The sequence below is a fragment of the Rhinolophus sinicus genome, chromosome 14 (assembly GCF_057876585.1).
Source record: "Rhinolophus sinicus isolate RSI-liver-muscle chromosome 14, RSI-T2T, whole genome shotgun sequence".
In the NCBI taxonomy this organism is placed as follows: Eukaryota; Metazoa; Chordata; class Mammalia; order Chiroptera; family Rhinolophidae; genus Rhinolophus; species Rhinolophus sinicus.
In genome coordinates this window covers 137,570,962-137,584,771 of record NC_142514.1, presented here as the reverse complement: position 1 = coordinate 137,584,771, position 13,810 = coordinate 137,570,962, and the positions used below count along the sequence as shown (strand labels likewise).

Sequence of the window (13,810 nt, the reverse complement as noted above, 5' to 3'; positions counted from 1 at the left end):
CCCTTCCCTTCCCATCTCCCCCTGCACTGTGGTTCCTGTTATAGTTTCTCTGTGGTTATTCATCGGGCACTCTCCGCCAGTCAGCAGCTTCCGCGAAGGTAAAAGACCCAGACCTGGGGTCAGAGGATGGCGGGAGAGGCCTCAGCAGCCCCTGGGGCTGGGCTGTGTCCTTGGCTCCCGTGGCACTGAGGGTTGGGGAAAGGGCTGGCTGCTACTGCTGGTGCTTTTCTTTCTTTTCTTTTTTTTTTTGGAATGTGTTTTTTTTGTGGAGTGGTTTGTGGAGTGGTTTTGTTTTTTTGTTTTTTGAGTTGTGTGTACTGCAAGCATCTCGGTTTCTTAAAGGAGGAAACTGAGTCCTAGAAAAAGAAACAAGACTGGCCCAGCTACCCTGTGAGCCAGGGCCAGAGCTGGAATCGAACCCATGTCACCCACAGCCTCTCCTGAATTGAGTCTTTGACTTAGCCAAGTCCTGCTAAGTGTTTCCACATTGCGATTTGGTTAGATCCTGTGATAATCCGGTGAGGCAGGATGGGCAGGTGGTATTGTCTGCACTTTGCAGACAGGGGACTGAAGCTCAGAGATGGGTGTGACTCACCCCAAGGCCCAGCACCTTCGAGAGCTGGCACTACAAGTCATTGTCCCCAGACCTCCTGCCTTAAGGCCTTGGAACATCACCCCCTGTACGTCCTAAACCACCACCTTCAGGCTGCGCCTCCCAAGGCACTTGAGGTCCCAAAGGTGCTGGGGACCCCTGCGCAGAAGCATAGCTCTGCCATCCCCTTTGCCTCCCTTTTCTCAACCCTCAGTTTTCTCTCCGCCTACTGACATCCCCCTACTTTTAGTCTTAGTGCTGAGTCCCTCTTCCTTTCTGCACATCTGCCCCCCCCACCCCCCCACCCCGCTGCTGCCCAGTGCCTCACAGAGTTCTGGGACAATTCCCAAAAGCCACAGCAGAGCAGGGCAGCCACATATCAGGAGTAGGGAGCTTGTTGCACGGTGGTCTCTATCCTCTGCCCATGGATTGGCCCTGGTACCCCACTCCCCAGGCCAACACTGTGGCCCCTCCTGCAGATGGGGTGAATGAAGGGCCAGAGAGGGGCTCCAGGTGCCTGAAGCGCCAGCACCCAGCAGGCCCACCCCTGAACACACCTATCGCAGGTTCACAGCATTGGGGACAGGTGTGGCTCTGGGCCCTCTTCCCCTCTTTCCTCTCCTCTTCTGGTCCCCAGACCACCCCCTGCCAGACCCACCCATTCCTCCTGGTCTTGGACAGTTCTGGGAGACCACGGAACCCCGTCTTCTGCACCTACCCTTCTCCTCTCATTCCAAAGTATCAGGAGACGACACTGTGAAGTTTCCCGTTCTAAGGCTCCTTCCCCTGGACCTGGGACTAGAATCTACTTGCTGAGCAACCGTGGAGAGCGCCAAGTATAAGACCCTGAGGTCTCCGTGAATGGCCCACCTCTGAGGGAGTTATTGGAGCACAGAATTAGACAGCGTGACACTTTGATACCAATTACATGTACTCTTCTGGGCCAGGCTGTGAGCTGTGCACTTACATTTCTCACCTCAGTCACTCCCCTAGTAACCTTGCGAGTAATTGCTGTTGCTCCCGTTTTACAGCTAATGAAGCTGGGGCCCAGAGAGGCCTTGCTCGGGGGTCACACAGCTTATAACACACAGGGATTTGATCCACGTCTGTCTCAGGAAGATACAGGGACTTGTCCAAGGTCCCATTCAAGTGAGGGCTAAAGTGAGGCTTTTCAAGTCCCTGCTCTGTTTCACTGTGCTATGCTGTCTCTGTAAGCTTCACCTCTGGGAAAGAAAAAGTGCTTTGTAACGGCTGGAAACATGATCGCTCTGTTAAAGGAACGTGGAAATCAGCTTGGTGAAGTGTGAAGTCAGTTTATTCGATACAGTGTATGAGCTACAGTGCTTTCCTCAGGGTGGAAGCGCAGATGCCTCCCCCTAGTGTTCTGAGTTCGTGTCCATTGCTGCTGGAGGGATCCGCTGAGCCATGAAGATGGTAGTTCTTCCAAGGCATTGAGCAAACCCCCCACCCCCACCGCCGTTAATCTAACTCCAGTCACATGCTCCCAGGGTCCTGAGTCCACAGGACACTTTGTTCACTCTTTGTGCCAGTGGCTTCTCCTGCCTGTGACTTCCCAGCCTCATTCCCATGATGCTCAGGTGTCTGTCCGCCCCTCAGATCCCTCCGTGGAGTCATTTAACATTGACTTTTGGACTTTTCACTTCTGCCTTTACCTCATCCCCAGATATCTTTAGATTATCCCAGAAAACAAGCAACATCCGAAAGGAGCACCTTTCCCCTCAATGAAATAAAGCAAAACAGAAACCCAGGTGGCCAGGGAAGTGACCGCAGACTCTGCAGCTGCAGAGCCCCATTTACTCACTCCTTCATTCAATCACAAATATTTACTGAGTGCCCATAGTATGCCAAGCATTGTCCTCAGTCCCAGGGACGTAACAGTGAACAAAACAGAAAAAAAAAATCTCTGTCTGCATGGAACTTACATTCCAGCAGACGGGGAAATAGTTAATAAGCAAATAAATATGTAAAATATATAGTATGTCAGGTGGTGATATATGATATGGAGAAAAATGAAGGAGTGGGGAATGCCGGTGGTGGGGCTTCGCAGTTTTGAATAGGGAGATCAGGAAAGGCCTTACCAAGATGCTGGTGAGAGGTAAAGAAGCCAGCCACAGGCGTTTTGGAAGAAAAGCGTTACAGAGAGAGGGAACAGAAGTGCAAAGCCCCAAGGTGCATCTTTAGCCCTCAGCCTGCCTGGTGCAGTGTAGGAAGAGCACAGGGTGCAGGAGACGAGCAGTCACTAGAACCAGGTCCTGTGGGACATCGTCGGTCCTTACAAGGACCTCGGTGTTCATGCAGGTGACTCAGGAAGCCTTGGAGGGTTCTGAGCGGGCAGACACGACTGGGTTCGTGTTTTAACAGCCTCACTCGGGCTGTTGCATCCATAGCGGAGTAGAGGGCCATGTGGAGTGTGGGGACAGAAGGAGGGAGACCAGTTTGGAGGTTATTGCAGTAATCTGAAAGGAATGCGGGAGGCTTGGACCAGGCTGACAGTGGAGGACGTGGTAAGAAGTGGTCAGATCCGGGATCTGTTTTGGATGGGGAGCCAAGAAGGTTTGCTGATGTACTGGATCGAGGAGAAGAGGAGTTGGGGACGGTTCCTAGATGTTGGGCTTGAGCAATTGGAAGGTGGACAATTTTCGGGAGCCCTTGGTTACTTGGAACCAATTCAGCAGCACTTCAGGTCAGCAGTGTTGTTGACGGTCACCGTGCCAGACCTGGGACACAGCCGTAAACAAGGCAGACCCGCCTGCCCTCACAGGACTCAGCCCAGCAGGGAAGACAGACCAGAAATTGTCCCAGGGCGATGATCAACCCCAAAGAAGAGTGTGTGTTGTATGTGTGTGTACGTGTGCGCTTTGTGTGTCTGTGCAGGTGTGTGCTGTGTGTGTATATATGCTGTATTCTGTTGTGTTTTTGTGTGCTGTTAGGACGTGTGTACTGTGTCCATGCACTGTGTGCTCAGTGTGTTGTGTGCTGTGTGTATGAGTGTGTGTCTGTGTCTCTGCTGTGTGTGTGCTTAGGGCAGGGGCTCTAACGTAGCCTGGGCACAGCCCAACCCGGACAGTTCCCTCTCTAAGTGGGGGTCACCCAGCGCTGCTGCTGGGGCAGGTCTGGGGGCAGCTGTGGGGGCCACAGACCTGACATTCACCCTACCCCGATGCAAATACTCCCAGCTTCTCTTGGCAAAACTCGAGAGTATGTTGCAAATAAAATTAAAACAGAAAACATGGCAAATTTCAGAATAGCAAGCGTTTGCTGTTCTTGGCAAGTTTCGTTTTAATCTGGGGCATATTGTCTACGGGTTAAATGCCTCTGCCTCCCCCACGTGCCTCACACATCTATATCTGTACCCCTGGTTTTTGGTGCTACAGGAGATCAGCTAAAATTCATTTAAAGTATAAAATCTTATAACGAGAATCAAATTTATTCATAAGAAATCTTCACCAGGGACACAGTAACATCAAAATGTTTTGGAAACGAATCTGGGTTCTATGTGCCTTTCCTCGGTATCAGTCTGAGATGGTCCGCTTCCTGTTTGTTTGCTGCTCAGGTCCTTCCCCAACAAACCCCTCACAGTATTCTGAGAGGGGACCCCACAGGGCAGGGAGGTGCAGGGGTCAGTGGCCTGCTCTCTCAGAGCAGCTGATGGAGCACAGAGCCTTGGGTCTTGGGCCAGCCCTGTGGGCGGCCAGCTGTGTGCCTTCTTAGGAGGCTGATTGGGGTGGGGGGATGTGCCCCACCCAGCCTGCTGCTGACTGGCTAGTCCCACAGGAGGGGAGGGCAAAGGCAGCACACTTCCGTGCCCCTAACCCCACACCCCCACATCCCAGGTTGCTGTTTACATACTCTGTGCTCAACCTTGCGCAGCCCTGTCAGCTAGACAGATGGCACTATTCCCATTTAGGAAAGGGAAGGTCAGCACTGTTTAGTGACCTGCCCAAGATCACACAGCTAGGACGCAGTGGGGCCAGGGTTTGAATTTAGGTCTATCTAACCTTTCTCTATGGACGATCCCAGTGCCCTGAGGTGACTAAGTTAGGTCACTCATTTACTCTGGGAAAGGAAGGATGGAGACTCAGAGAGGGTCATCCAGCACACCAGGGGGGTGGGGGACCTGGGGCATCCCAGCTCCCCGTGTAGTACTCCTGGCCCAGGTCCCAGGAGGCTACAGGGGAGGGGGCGGCGCGGGAGGGTGTCTGGGGTCCAAGTTCTAGCCCAGACCAGACAAGTCACAAGAAAACCCCAAGTGCAGTGCTGGCCAGCGGCTTCCCGGGGCGGTTCTCCTTGAGGCCCTGACCTCACGACCTTCCCTCCGGCTTCCCTTCCTGGAGTGCTGGAGTGGGGCAGGTCAGCCCCTCCCATGGCTGTGGTTCGTCCCCCCAGGGCGCGGAGACCAGGAAGCGCTCGCCCACACTCAGCAGCCAGTTCAAGCGGTCGCTGGAGCTGCTCATGCGTACCCTGGGGGCCTGCCAGCCCTTCTTCGTGCGCTGTATCAAGCCCAACGAGTTCAAGAAGCCTATGGTGAGCGGCCCTGGCCAGGGGGCTAGTCCCGGCCCAGCCCGGGGGTGGGGATGGGGGCGGGCCATGGGGGGCAGGGTGCTCCATGGCTCACACATTTGAGATGTGGGACTGGAGGAGGCTCAGGGGAGTTAAGGGGCTTGAGGCTACAGAGCCGGGAGCCTGGGCAGCCCTTCACTGGGCGCCCCCTCCTTTCAGGGTTCTGGGGGGGAGGGTGTTGGTACCACAAGGCTCTTCACAGAGGCCTGGGGGGAAGCTGGGGCCTGAAGGGTCTGGGGAAGCAGAGGCCAGTGAAAGTGCATGGAGGGAAAGGAAACAGGTGGCGGGAGCCACCCATCCACATACTGTCCCTGTCCCCTGCCTGGAAACGTTCCTCAGAGTGGGCTGGCCAGTCCCCCTGGACCCAGGACCAGGTAGGTCTGCAGAGGCATGAGGGTCACAGAGGGCTCCAGCGAGCTCCCCGGCTAAGGCAGGAGGTCCAGGGGACTGAGGCCAGGGCGTTGCCAAGGCAGTTAGGTACCATCTCTCTCACTCTCAGATGCCTCTGGAACCTTCTCTGGACCCACATGTCAGCCTCTATTGCGTGGACCTCAGTAGCAGGATGTCTTCGATGCTCCCCTGCTTTCCTGCAGCCTATCTTCCCTGTCCAGGCCCCCTTCCCACTACAGTGAGAGACAAGATTCTCAAACGCAAATCAAACCCATGACTCCCTGCTCCCTCCCTAGCTTTCCCAGCCCCTCCAGGAACCCCAGGCGGCCCTGCTCTGCCCTGCAGTCATGACAAATATGACTTGCGCCAGTTAGAAAAATGTGTCTCCTTCTTAAGGCTCTTTACTGTCAGCAGCCAGAAAGTTGTCTGAATACTTGCAAGTCTATAATTCCTGCAACAAGAAGGGCACCCCCTGGGGTTGTGCAAGGCACCCACTACCTGCGCTATCATAACCTTGGTGTGAATTAGCCTCCTCAGTCCCTGTAAAGTCCCCCAACATGTCCTGCACTTTCAGGCTTCCACACCTTTGCACATGTTCTAACCTACCTCCAGTGCCTTCTCTCCTGTCAGGGTTAGAGCAAAGACTGCCTCCTCCCTGAAGCCCCCTCCAGAGGTCCCAAGGGGGAATTAAGCCATCTCTCCTCTGTGCCCCCCAAGCACCAGCTCACCCCCTGTGAGGGTCTCAGTCGTGCTGCTGTGTGGGTTTGAACTGCAGGTTCAGGTTCAGTCCCACCTTTGCTCCTTGTGGGCTGTGTGGCCTTGGTCTGGGGCTGGGGAAATGCAGAGCAGCGCTGGCCTCCCAGCAGGAGCCGCCCGTGCTGATGGCTTTGGCTCTGTGCCTGCAGCTGTTCGACCGGCACCTGTGTGTGCGCCAGCTGCGGTACTCAGGGATGATGGAGACCATCCGAATCCGTCGAGCTGGCTATCCCATCCGCTACAGCTTTGTGGAGTTTGTGGAGCGATACCGAGTGTTGCTGCCCGGGGTGAAGCCGGCCTACAAGCAGGTACAGAGCTGGGGCATAGATGGCAGGACGGGGAGTCCCAACTCTGGGCTGGGCGAGGGCCACAGTTTTCTCATCGGGACAGTATACTGGACATGACATTGGCTCAGCCACCTTGGCTATGGCTGGGAAAATGGGGTTCAGGCAGTGGAGTGCCTCCGCAGGCTTTGATGGCTGTGCTCGGTAGGGGTGGACGTCACACATGTGGTGTAATGGATGAAACCAGGGCTGCCAAGTGTGCCCTGGATGTCAGCTGTGGAAGAGGGTTTTGCAGTTATCCTGTGGAGCTGAGGAGGTCAGTGAGGATCAGAGAAGGCAGGACCGGGTTGGGGTCATAAAGTGAGTCAGGGGCAGAACTGGAGCAAGAGCCCTGCCTCCCAGCCTCGGGAGGGACACGCAGGGGACCTTCTCATTGGCGGGGCTGCCCATTCCCTTGTGCACCTCCCCCCCCAGGATGACCTTCGGGGGACATGCAAGCGCATGGCTGAGGCTGTGCTGGGCACTCATGATGACTGGCAGATCGGCAAAACCAAGATCTTTCTGAAGGTGAGCACAGCCTCTGACTCGCTGTGAACGTCCCATCACGGGTGGGAATGTGCCCTAAGCGGCCGCTTTAGAGAAGCTACAGCATCAGATGGGGTCAGTGCTGGGCCTTTGGATCCTCTTGCCCTGCAGTTTGTAATAGGAGAAGCAGGTGGGGAATGAGGCCTTCTCGTTCAGCTCTGAGGACCATCATCGACCCATCGTCACCTCTCCAGAACCTTGGGGTATCACTGTGGGGGAGGGACAGCTGGTATTGAGCCCATCTGTGACCTGAGGGTGGGGTCAGAGCACTGACTCAGGGTGAGAAAACAGAAGATCAAGGTGGGCTCACCAGGGAGGCCTGGATTCAATCCAGGGAGGACTGTCTTCCCTACTTTGGGCAGGTCATGGCCCTTTCTGATCCTCATTTCCCCATCTGTAAAATGGGATGTGCCTGGGAGTGGGGAGCCCTCTTGAGTGTATCTTTACGTCTCCTCCTGCGATTTCCTGTCAGGCAGGGTTCATCTGGGGCTGTGGAGGACCCTCTGTGTCCCCCCACCCCCGCAGCCTGGAGCTCTCTGGCTCCCACAGAAACCTGGGCAGGACATTGGAGCCTGGCAGTTGGGGAGGGAGCAGGGCTAAGAGAAGGAAACTAGGCCATGGGGAGTCCAGAGCTTGCTGGGATTTGATGGTGGTGGGGCAGCTGCGGCAGGGAGAGTGTGAGCTCCCAGTACCCCAGCTTCCCCATTTCCATTTCCGCTGTACTGCATTTCTGGCTGTCCTGGGTGACGGGGCAGGGCTCCTTCCTTTGGTACTGGGTGGAGCCCTGTCAGTACAGGGCATCTGGGTGGAGGGATGGGAGGAGCTGGCCCTGAGCTGGCGGGAGTCCTGGGGTCCGGTCTAATTTCCTCCTGGCTGAGGGGCCACGGGCCAGTCCCTTCATCTCCCTGAGCCTTCATTTCCTTATTGGAAAAATGTGTCCACTGTTCCCTGCCTGTGCATCTCACAACTGCCCAGACCCCAGTGTGGGCTTTTTATCCATGATCTCATTTAGTTGTCACAGCAACCCAGTGAGGTAGGATTATTATGCCCATTTCAGAGGCTCAGAAAGGAGAAGGGAGTTGCCCAAGGTCAGGTGCTGGGCTTCCAGCCTGAATTGATTTGGTGCCCAGCCCAGGTGGGTAAGGGAGAGAAGGCATGCAGCACAATGGCACCTATAGGACTATCATCGACCCATCCTCACCTCTCTGGCTCTTCAGAAATGGGCAGTGGTTTCCAGAGCCTCAATGTCCACTTCTCATTCATTCATTCATTCATTCATTCAGAAAGGCTTGGCTGAGCAGCTCATCTGTGCTGAGCCCCGTCCACAAGAGATGTGGTCTGTGATTTGCTGATGGATATGGCTCCTCCCACAAGACTCCGCCTCTCCAGGGCAAGGCCCCTGTCTCCCTGGTTCATTGAGACTCCTAGCACAGTGCTAACAATGGAGACATTCACTTCATATGTATTGAATAAATGATGAAGTCTTGTCTAACTGGAGTGAGGGTTGGGAGCTCGGGGTGAGGAGGAGAGAAGCCTGGAGAAGTCGGCAGGGCCTGGATCATGGAGGGCCTGGGTGCCAGGGAGGAGTCCCTGGGAACCTGGGGGTATCCCTGTAAGGTCACCATCAGACTTGTTTGAGGAAGTTACCTCCTTAGGGAGGGCCAGGGGGAGCGACAGAGGCCAGGAGACTGGGTAGGACATGGCTGCCAAGATCCTGGCGGGTTATGAAAGTGGCCTGGCCCAGGTCAGAAACTGATGCGACAGTGACATCAGGAAAGGCAGGGGCTCAGCAGGGAAGGCCACAGGGGTAAAGCCAGCTGATCCCACCCAGTCAAATTAGGCTCCTCCTGCTCCATTTGTCCCACCCAGGCCTCTGGGAAACAGCCACAGTCACCTCTCTCTGTACTGGTGGCTGTGAGAGGCTGCCCCGTGAGCAGGGCTGGGAGCCTGTGGGGCCCAGTTGAGCCCTAGGCCTGGACTCTGAGTGAAAGAAGAGAGAGCCTACCTGGGGTAGCCCGAGCCCCAGGACTGGAGAGCTTGGTAGGACACTGCTCACGAGCTCTGCCCTCCAGGACCACCACGACATGCTGCTGGAGGTGGAGCGGGACAAGGCCATCACCGACAGAGTCATCCTCCTCCAGAAGGTCATCCGGGGGTTCAAAGACAGGTACATGCCCGGAAATGCTCCTCCCCACCGGAGCCCACACATGGGTGCGTGTGCGTCTGCTTGGCTTACCTCTGTGCCCTGCATGTGAACACTGGGAATAAGCGTGCACATCCATGTACACCACAGAAACCAGCACACACATGGATAGCACATGGATGAACATACAGCCATGATTCACACATCCCGTCTGTGCCACGTATACTCAGTAACACAGTACACTCACCTATTCACAAACACGCACATGTGGATACATGAGGCATGTACATGTGAACACTCTGTGGTCTCGGATTCCTGATGAAATTTCTCAAAGAGGAAATTTGAGATTTTATAAATTACAAAGTGTGTTCTATATTTGATATAAGGAACGTGTGTACAGCTGGGACAATTCACAAATGGGAAGGACTGACTTTGGAGTGTGATTCAGGCTCCACAGAAATCCCACAACCTTCTGCTTTTGCAGTTCATCTGGTCACTCCCTCCCTCCCTCCCTCCCTCCTTCCCTCCATCCATCCATCCATCATATTATTTACTTATTAGTCGTACATTTATTCATTCAATAAACACTTTGGAAAGGCTCCCTATGGGGCTCATATGACAAGCCTGTGAGGCAGGCAGGGCAGGTATCATTCTACCCACTTTACAGATGAGAAAGCTGAGGCACAGAGAGGTGATGTGTCATTGCCCCAGGTTATGTAGCTGGAAGACACAGAGCTGGGACTCACCCTGCTCTCCTGATTCCCAACACTGCCTGTACCCTGTCTGCCTCTTGGTGCCGAGTCTCTGCTAGGACGATCTCCTACATCATGCTGCTGTTTCAGGTCCAACTTTCTGAAAATGAAGAACGCTGCCACCCTCATCCAGAGGCACTGGAGGGGCCACAACTGCAGGAAGAACTATGGGCTGGTGAGGCTGCCACTGGCCCCACAAGGCCTTTGAACCTGGCCCCATTGCCATAGCAGTAGGACGTACCTGTGCCTGGGGACCGGGTGGCCTCCTGCCACTGCCCTAGCCTGCCCCTACCATTCCTCCAGCCCAAAGTCCAAGTCTGATTCTTTCAGAAGTAAAGTCTGGGCTTTACTTCTGGAATGTTTTGGTGGGTATGAGCACTGGGTCATCAGAGAGCTCAGAGGGGGCCAGGAGCAGGTGTGTCTCACGGATCTCAGAGGAGCAACTGGGCTGTAGCCGGGACTTGGGGCTGGGGAGGTGGACAGGAAGGAGACCAGCTTGTGGTCTGAGGATGGGGTCCTCTCAGGGGGACCCTCTCAGGAGCCCCTCTCAAGGGCAGCCAAGGCCACTCCCTGGGAAACTTGCCTGAAAGGGGTGGAGCTTACCTCTGGGGAGTCCTAGTCTGAGGGAGACGGAGTGGGGCCTTCAGAGTGGGCCCCGTGTGGTGAGGCTCCCAGGGTGAAGGTCCGCCTGGAGTCAGGGCTCTGAGTGGGCTCTGTCCTCGCAGATGCGGCTGGGCTTCCTGCGGTTGCAGGCCCTGCACCGCTCCCGGAAGCTGCACCGGCAGTACCGCCTGGCCCGCCGGCGCATCATCGAGTTCCAGGCCCGCTGCCGCGCCTACCTGGTGCGCAAAGCATTCCGCCACCGCCTCTGGGCTGTGCTAACTGTGCAGGCCTACGCCCGGGGCATGATTGCCCGCAGGCTGCACCGGCGCCTGCGAGCTGAGGTGAGGGGTCCAGTCCACAGCGCCCGCGCGTGTCCCAGCCCGGGGGTGAGGGGTCTTGAGTCCACAGGACCCACAGCTCCCACCACCATGAGGAGAGTGTCCTCTGCGGGGTGCTGCTCCATCTCAGGAGGACAAATCACCCCCTCTTGTTGGCTGAGGCCCACGGAGGGGAGCTAGGGCTATGCCTCCTCTGAAGAAGGACAAAACTGGTGCCAGACCTCTCATTTTCTCCATCCCAGCCAAGGCCAGGGCTGGGGACCCCAGTCATTCTTGTGAATCGTTGGGCGGCCAAGGCAAACCTGGTTTGGTTTTGGGATCATTGGTGCCCCCAGCCCACTCTGTGACCTGGATAATTTCTCAGATGCCTCAGTTTCCCTATCTGCCAAATTATTTAACACAGTATCTCCCAGCCCCAGAGCCCGGTCAGGGCTCCGTGCTCACAGGCTGCGTGCTCACGGGCTCCGTGCTCACGGGCTGCCCCTACCCTTAGTATCGGCGGCGCCTGGAGGCTGAGAGAATGCGGCTGGCAGAGGAGGCGAAGCTCCGAAAGGAGATGAGCGCCAAGAAGGCCAAGGAGGAAGCTGAACGCAAGCATCAGGTGAGCCGAGAATGTCCCAGCGCTTAGATGTCCATTCACTGGTTCAACAGCCTTCACCCAACACAGGCTGTCTATCCTCTGTCCATGCAACCTTCCTTCATGCGTGCACTGGGTGCTTGGTTCTGGGCCAGGCAGGACAAAGGACAGAGGGCTGTGGCTCCAGAGTGAGAGGGTCCACGTCCTCAGGAGCACTTTTTCTAGCAGGGAGACAACACCTAGATAAAAAGCCTGAGTTGGGGTGAGAGTGCCCAGGATGGAGCTACCGGCGATGTGTGGCTAATGATGTACTTGAAATAACCAAGCTCTCCACGTGTAAAATACACGCTAGGTTTTAAAGACAGTAAGAAAAAAAGGAATGTAAAGCACTTACTATTTTTAAAATATTAATTACATGTTGAGATAACATTTTGGAAATATTAGGTTAAATTAAATACATTATTAAAATTGATCTCACCTATTTCTTTTCACTATTTTAAGTGTAGACACTTCATACGTGGCCTTGCATTATATTTCTTTTTCTTTTTGTTTTTTAAATTAAAGTTTATTGGGGTGACAATGGTTAGTAAAGTTACATAGGTTTTAAGTATACAAGTCTGTAATACATTGTGCGTTTACCACCCAGAGTCAGTTCTCCTTCCATCACCAGCATTGCATTTCCATTGGACAGTGCTGGTCTAAAGCTGGGATTTCTGGTTGGCTGGTCCCCTCCAGCTGGGGAGGCATGAGCAGGCTTCCTGGAGGAGGCGTTCCAGCTGAGTCCTGAAGGGCAGGCGGCATTACCGTTGGGCGTCTGTCTGCACTGGGCTCTGAGCAGGGTGTGGCCCAGGGTGGGAAAGCCCGCGGCTCAGTTCTCAGCGGTCAGGAGGCCCAGGGGAAGGTTGGGACTATGGCCTGGCTGCTGCAGGGGCTCTCTTGGGCTCCCCAGGGAGGACTTGCTCCCTGAAACTGTCTCCTCTGTATCACCCTCGCCTCCCAGGAGCGCTTGGCCCAGCTGGCCCGTGAGGACGCAGAGAGAGAGCTGAAGGAAAAGGAAGAGGCTCGGCGGAAGAAGGAGCTCCTGGAGCAGATGGAGAGGGCCCGCCACGAGCCCATCAATCACTCAGACATGGTGGACAAGATGTTTGGCTTTCTGGGGACTTCAGGCGGCCTGCCAGGCCAGGAGGGCCAGGCACCTAGTGGCTTTGAGGTACCGGGCTGGGGACAGGGACTCGGGATAGCCCCAGTGTAATGGCCCTCCCTCCTCTTGTGCCCCTTTGCAGTAAAGTCCACCTGGTCCCCTCTGAGAAGAAGGAGCAAAGGGGACCTGAGCAAGGGGCCGCAGGTCCCAGGCCTTGTCTGGCCACCAGCCTGTCATGTGACCTTGTGTCAGTCACTGTCCTCCTCCAGGCCACTCACAAACTTTTATTCATTTGTATATTGAGGACCTACCGTGCACCGGGCTCTGTCTGGATAGTGAAGAGGATGAACCCAGGCCACCCTTGTGGAGGAAGAGCTGGCCCCCCAGGGACAGGTTGGGGGACTGCAGCCCGGCCCCGAGTCTGCCCCCATGGCAGGGACCCCCTCTCATCTCCTCAGGACCTGGAGCGCGGGCGGAGGGAGATGGTGGAGGAGGACCTGGACGCAGCCCTGCCCCTGCCTGATGAGGATGAGGAGGACCTCTCTGAGTATAAATTCGCCAAGTTCGCTGCCACTTACTTCCAGGGCACGACCACACACACGTACAGCCGGCGGCCCCTCAAGCAGCCGCTGCTGTTCCATGACGACGAGGGCGACCAGCTGGTGAGGGCTGGGGCTGTGCTGCCAGTGCAGGTACTGAGGTGGCGGGTCCCTGGTGGGCAGGTCCAGGGCTGACTTAACCCAGCCCCAAGCCGAGGAACACGGTGTGTACACAGTGGCCCTCCGGTGGGCTTCTCCAGCCCTCTCCCAAACCCCCAGGTTCCTTTGATGGCTTTAGCTATACCCTGGGCGTGGGCGTTCTAATTCGCATGGCTCTGCCCCCAGGCGGCCCTGGCAGTCTGGATCACCATCCTCCGGTTCATGGGGGACCTCCCGGAGCCCAAGTACCACACGGCCATGAGTGACGGCAGCGAGAAGATCCCAGTGATGACCAAGATTTATGAGACCCTGGGCAAGAAGACGTACAAGAGGGAGCTGCAGACCCTGCAGGGCGAGGGTGAGGTGAGGC

The 13,810-nt window shown here is 55.8% G+C and overlaps 1 protein-coding gene across 6 annotated transcripts in view; it reads left to right on the top strand.

The window, feature by feature from the left end:
* The window catches only part of MYO7A (myosin VIIA), a 69,200-nt gene that overhangs the window by 28,232 nt on the left and 27,158 nt on the right, over positions 1 to 13,810 (top strand). For 4 of the 6 annotated variants that reach the window (XM_074335724.2, XM_074335725.2, XM_074335727.2 and 1 more), the window contains 10 exons: positions 5,000 to 5,137; positions 6,469 to 6,627; positions 7,078 to 7,170; positions 9,261 to 9,355; positions 10,174 to 10,258; positions 10,809 to 11,027; positions 11,518 to 11,625; positions 12,602 to 12,811; positions 13,201 to 13,404; positions 13,627 to 13,803. In XM_074335724.2, coding sequence (XP_074191825.1) covers positions 5,000 to 5,137; positions 6,469 to 6,627; positions 7,078 to 7,170; positions 9,261 to 9,355; positions 10,174 to 10,258; positions 10,809 to 11,027; positions 11,518 to 11,625; positions 12,602 to 12,811; positions 13,201 to 13,404; positions 13,627 to 13,803 — 1,488 coding nt within the window. Of the gene's footprint in view, positions 1 to 44; positions 99 to 4,999; positions 5,138 to 6,468; positions 6,628 to 7,077; positions 7,171 to 9,260; positions 9,356 to 10,173; positions 10,259 to 10,808; positions 11,028 to 11,517; positions 11,626 to 12,601; positions 12,812 to 13,200; positions 13,405 to 13,626; positions 13,804 to 13,810 lie in introns of all 6 variants that reach the window. The other 2 variants (XM_074335723.2, XM_074335726.2) reach the window with 1 other exon arrangement.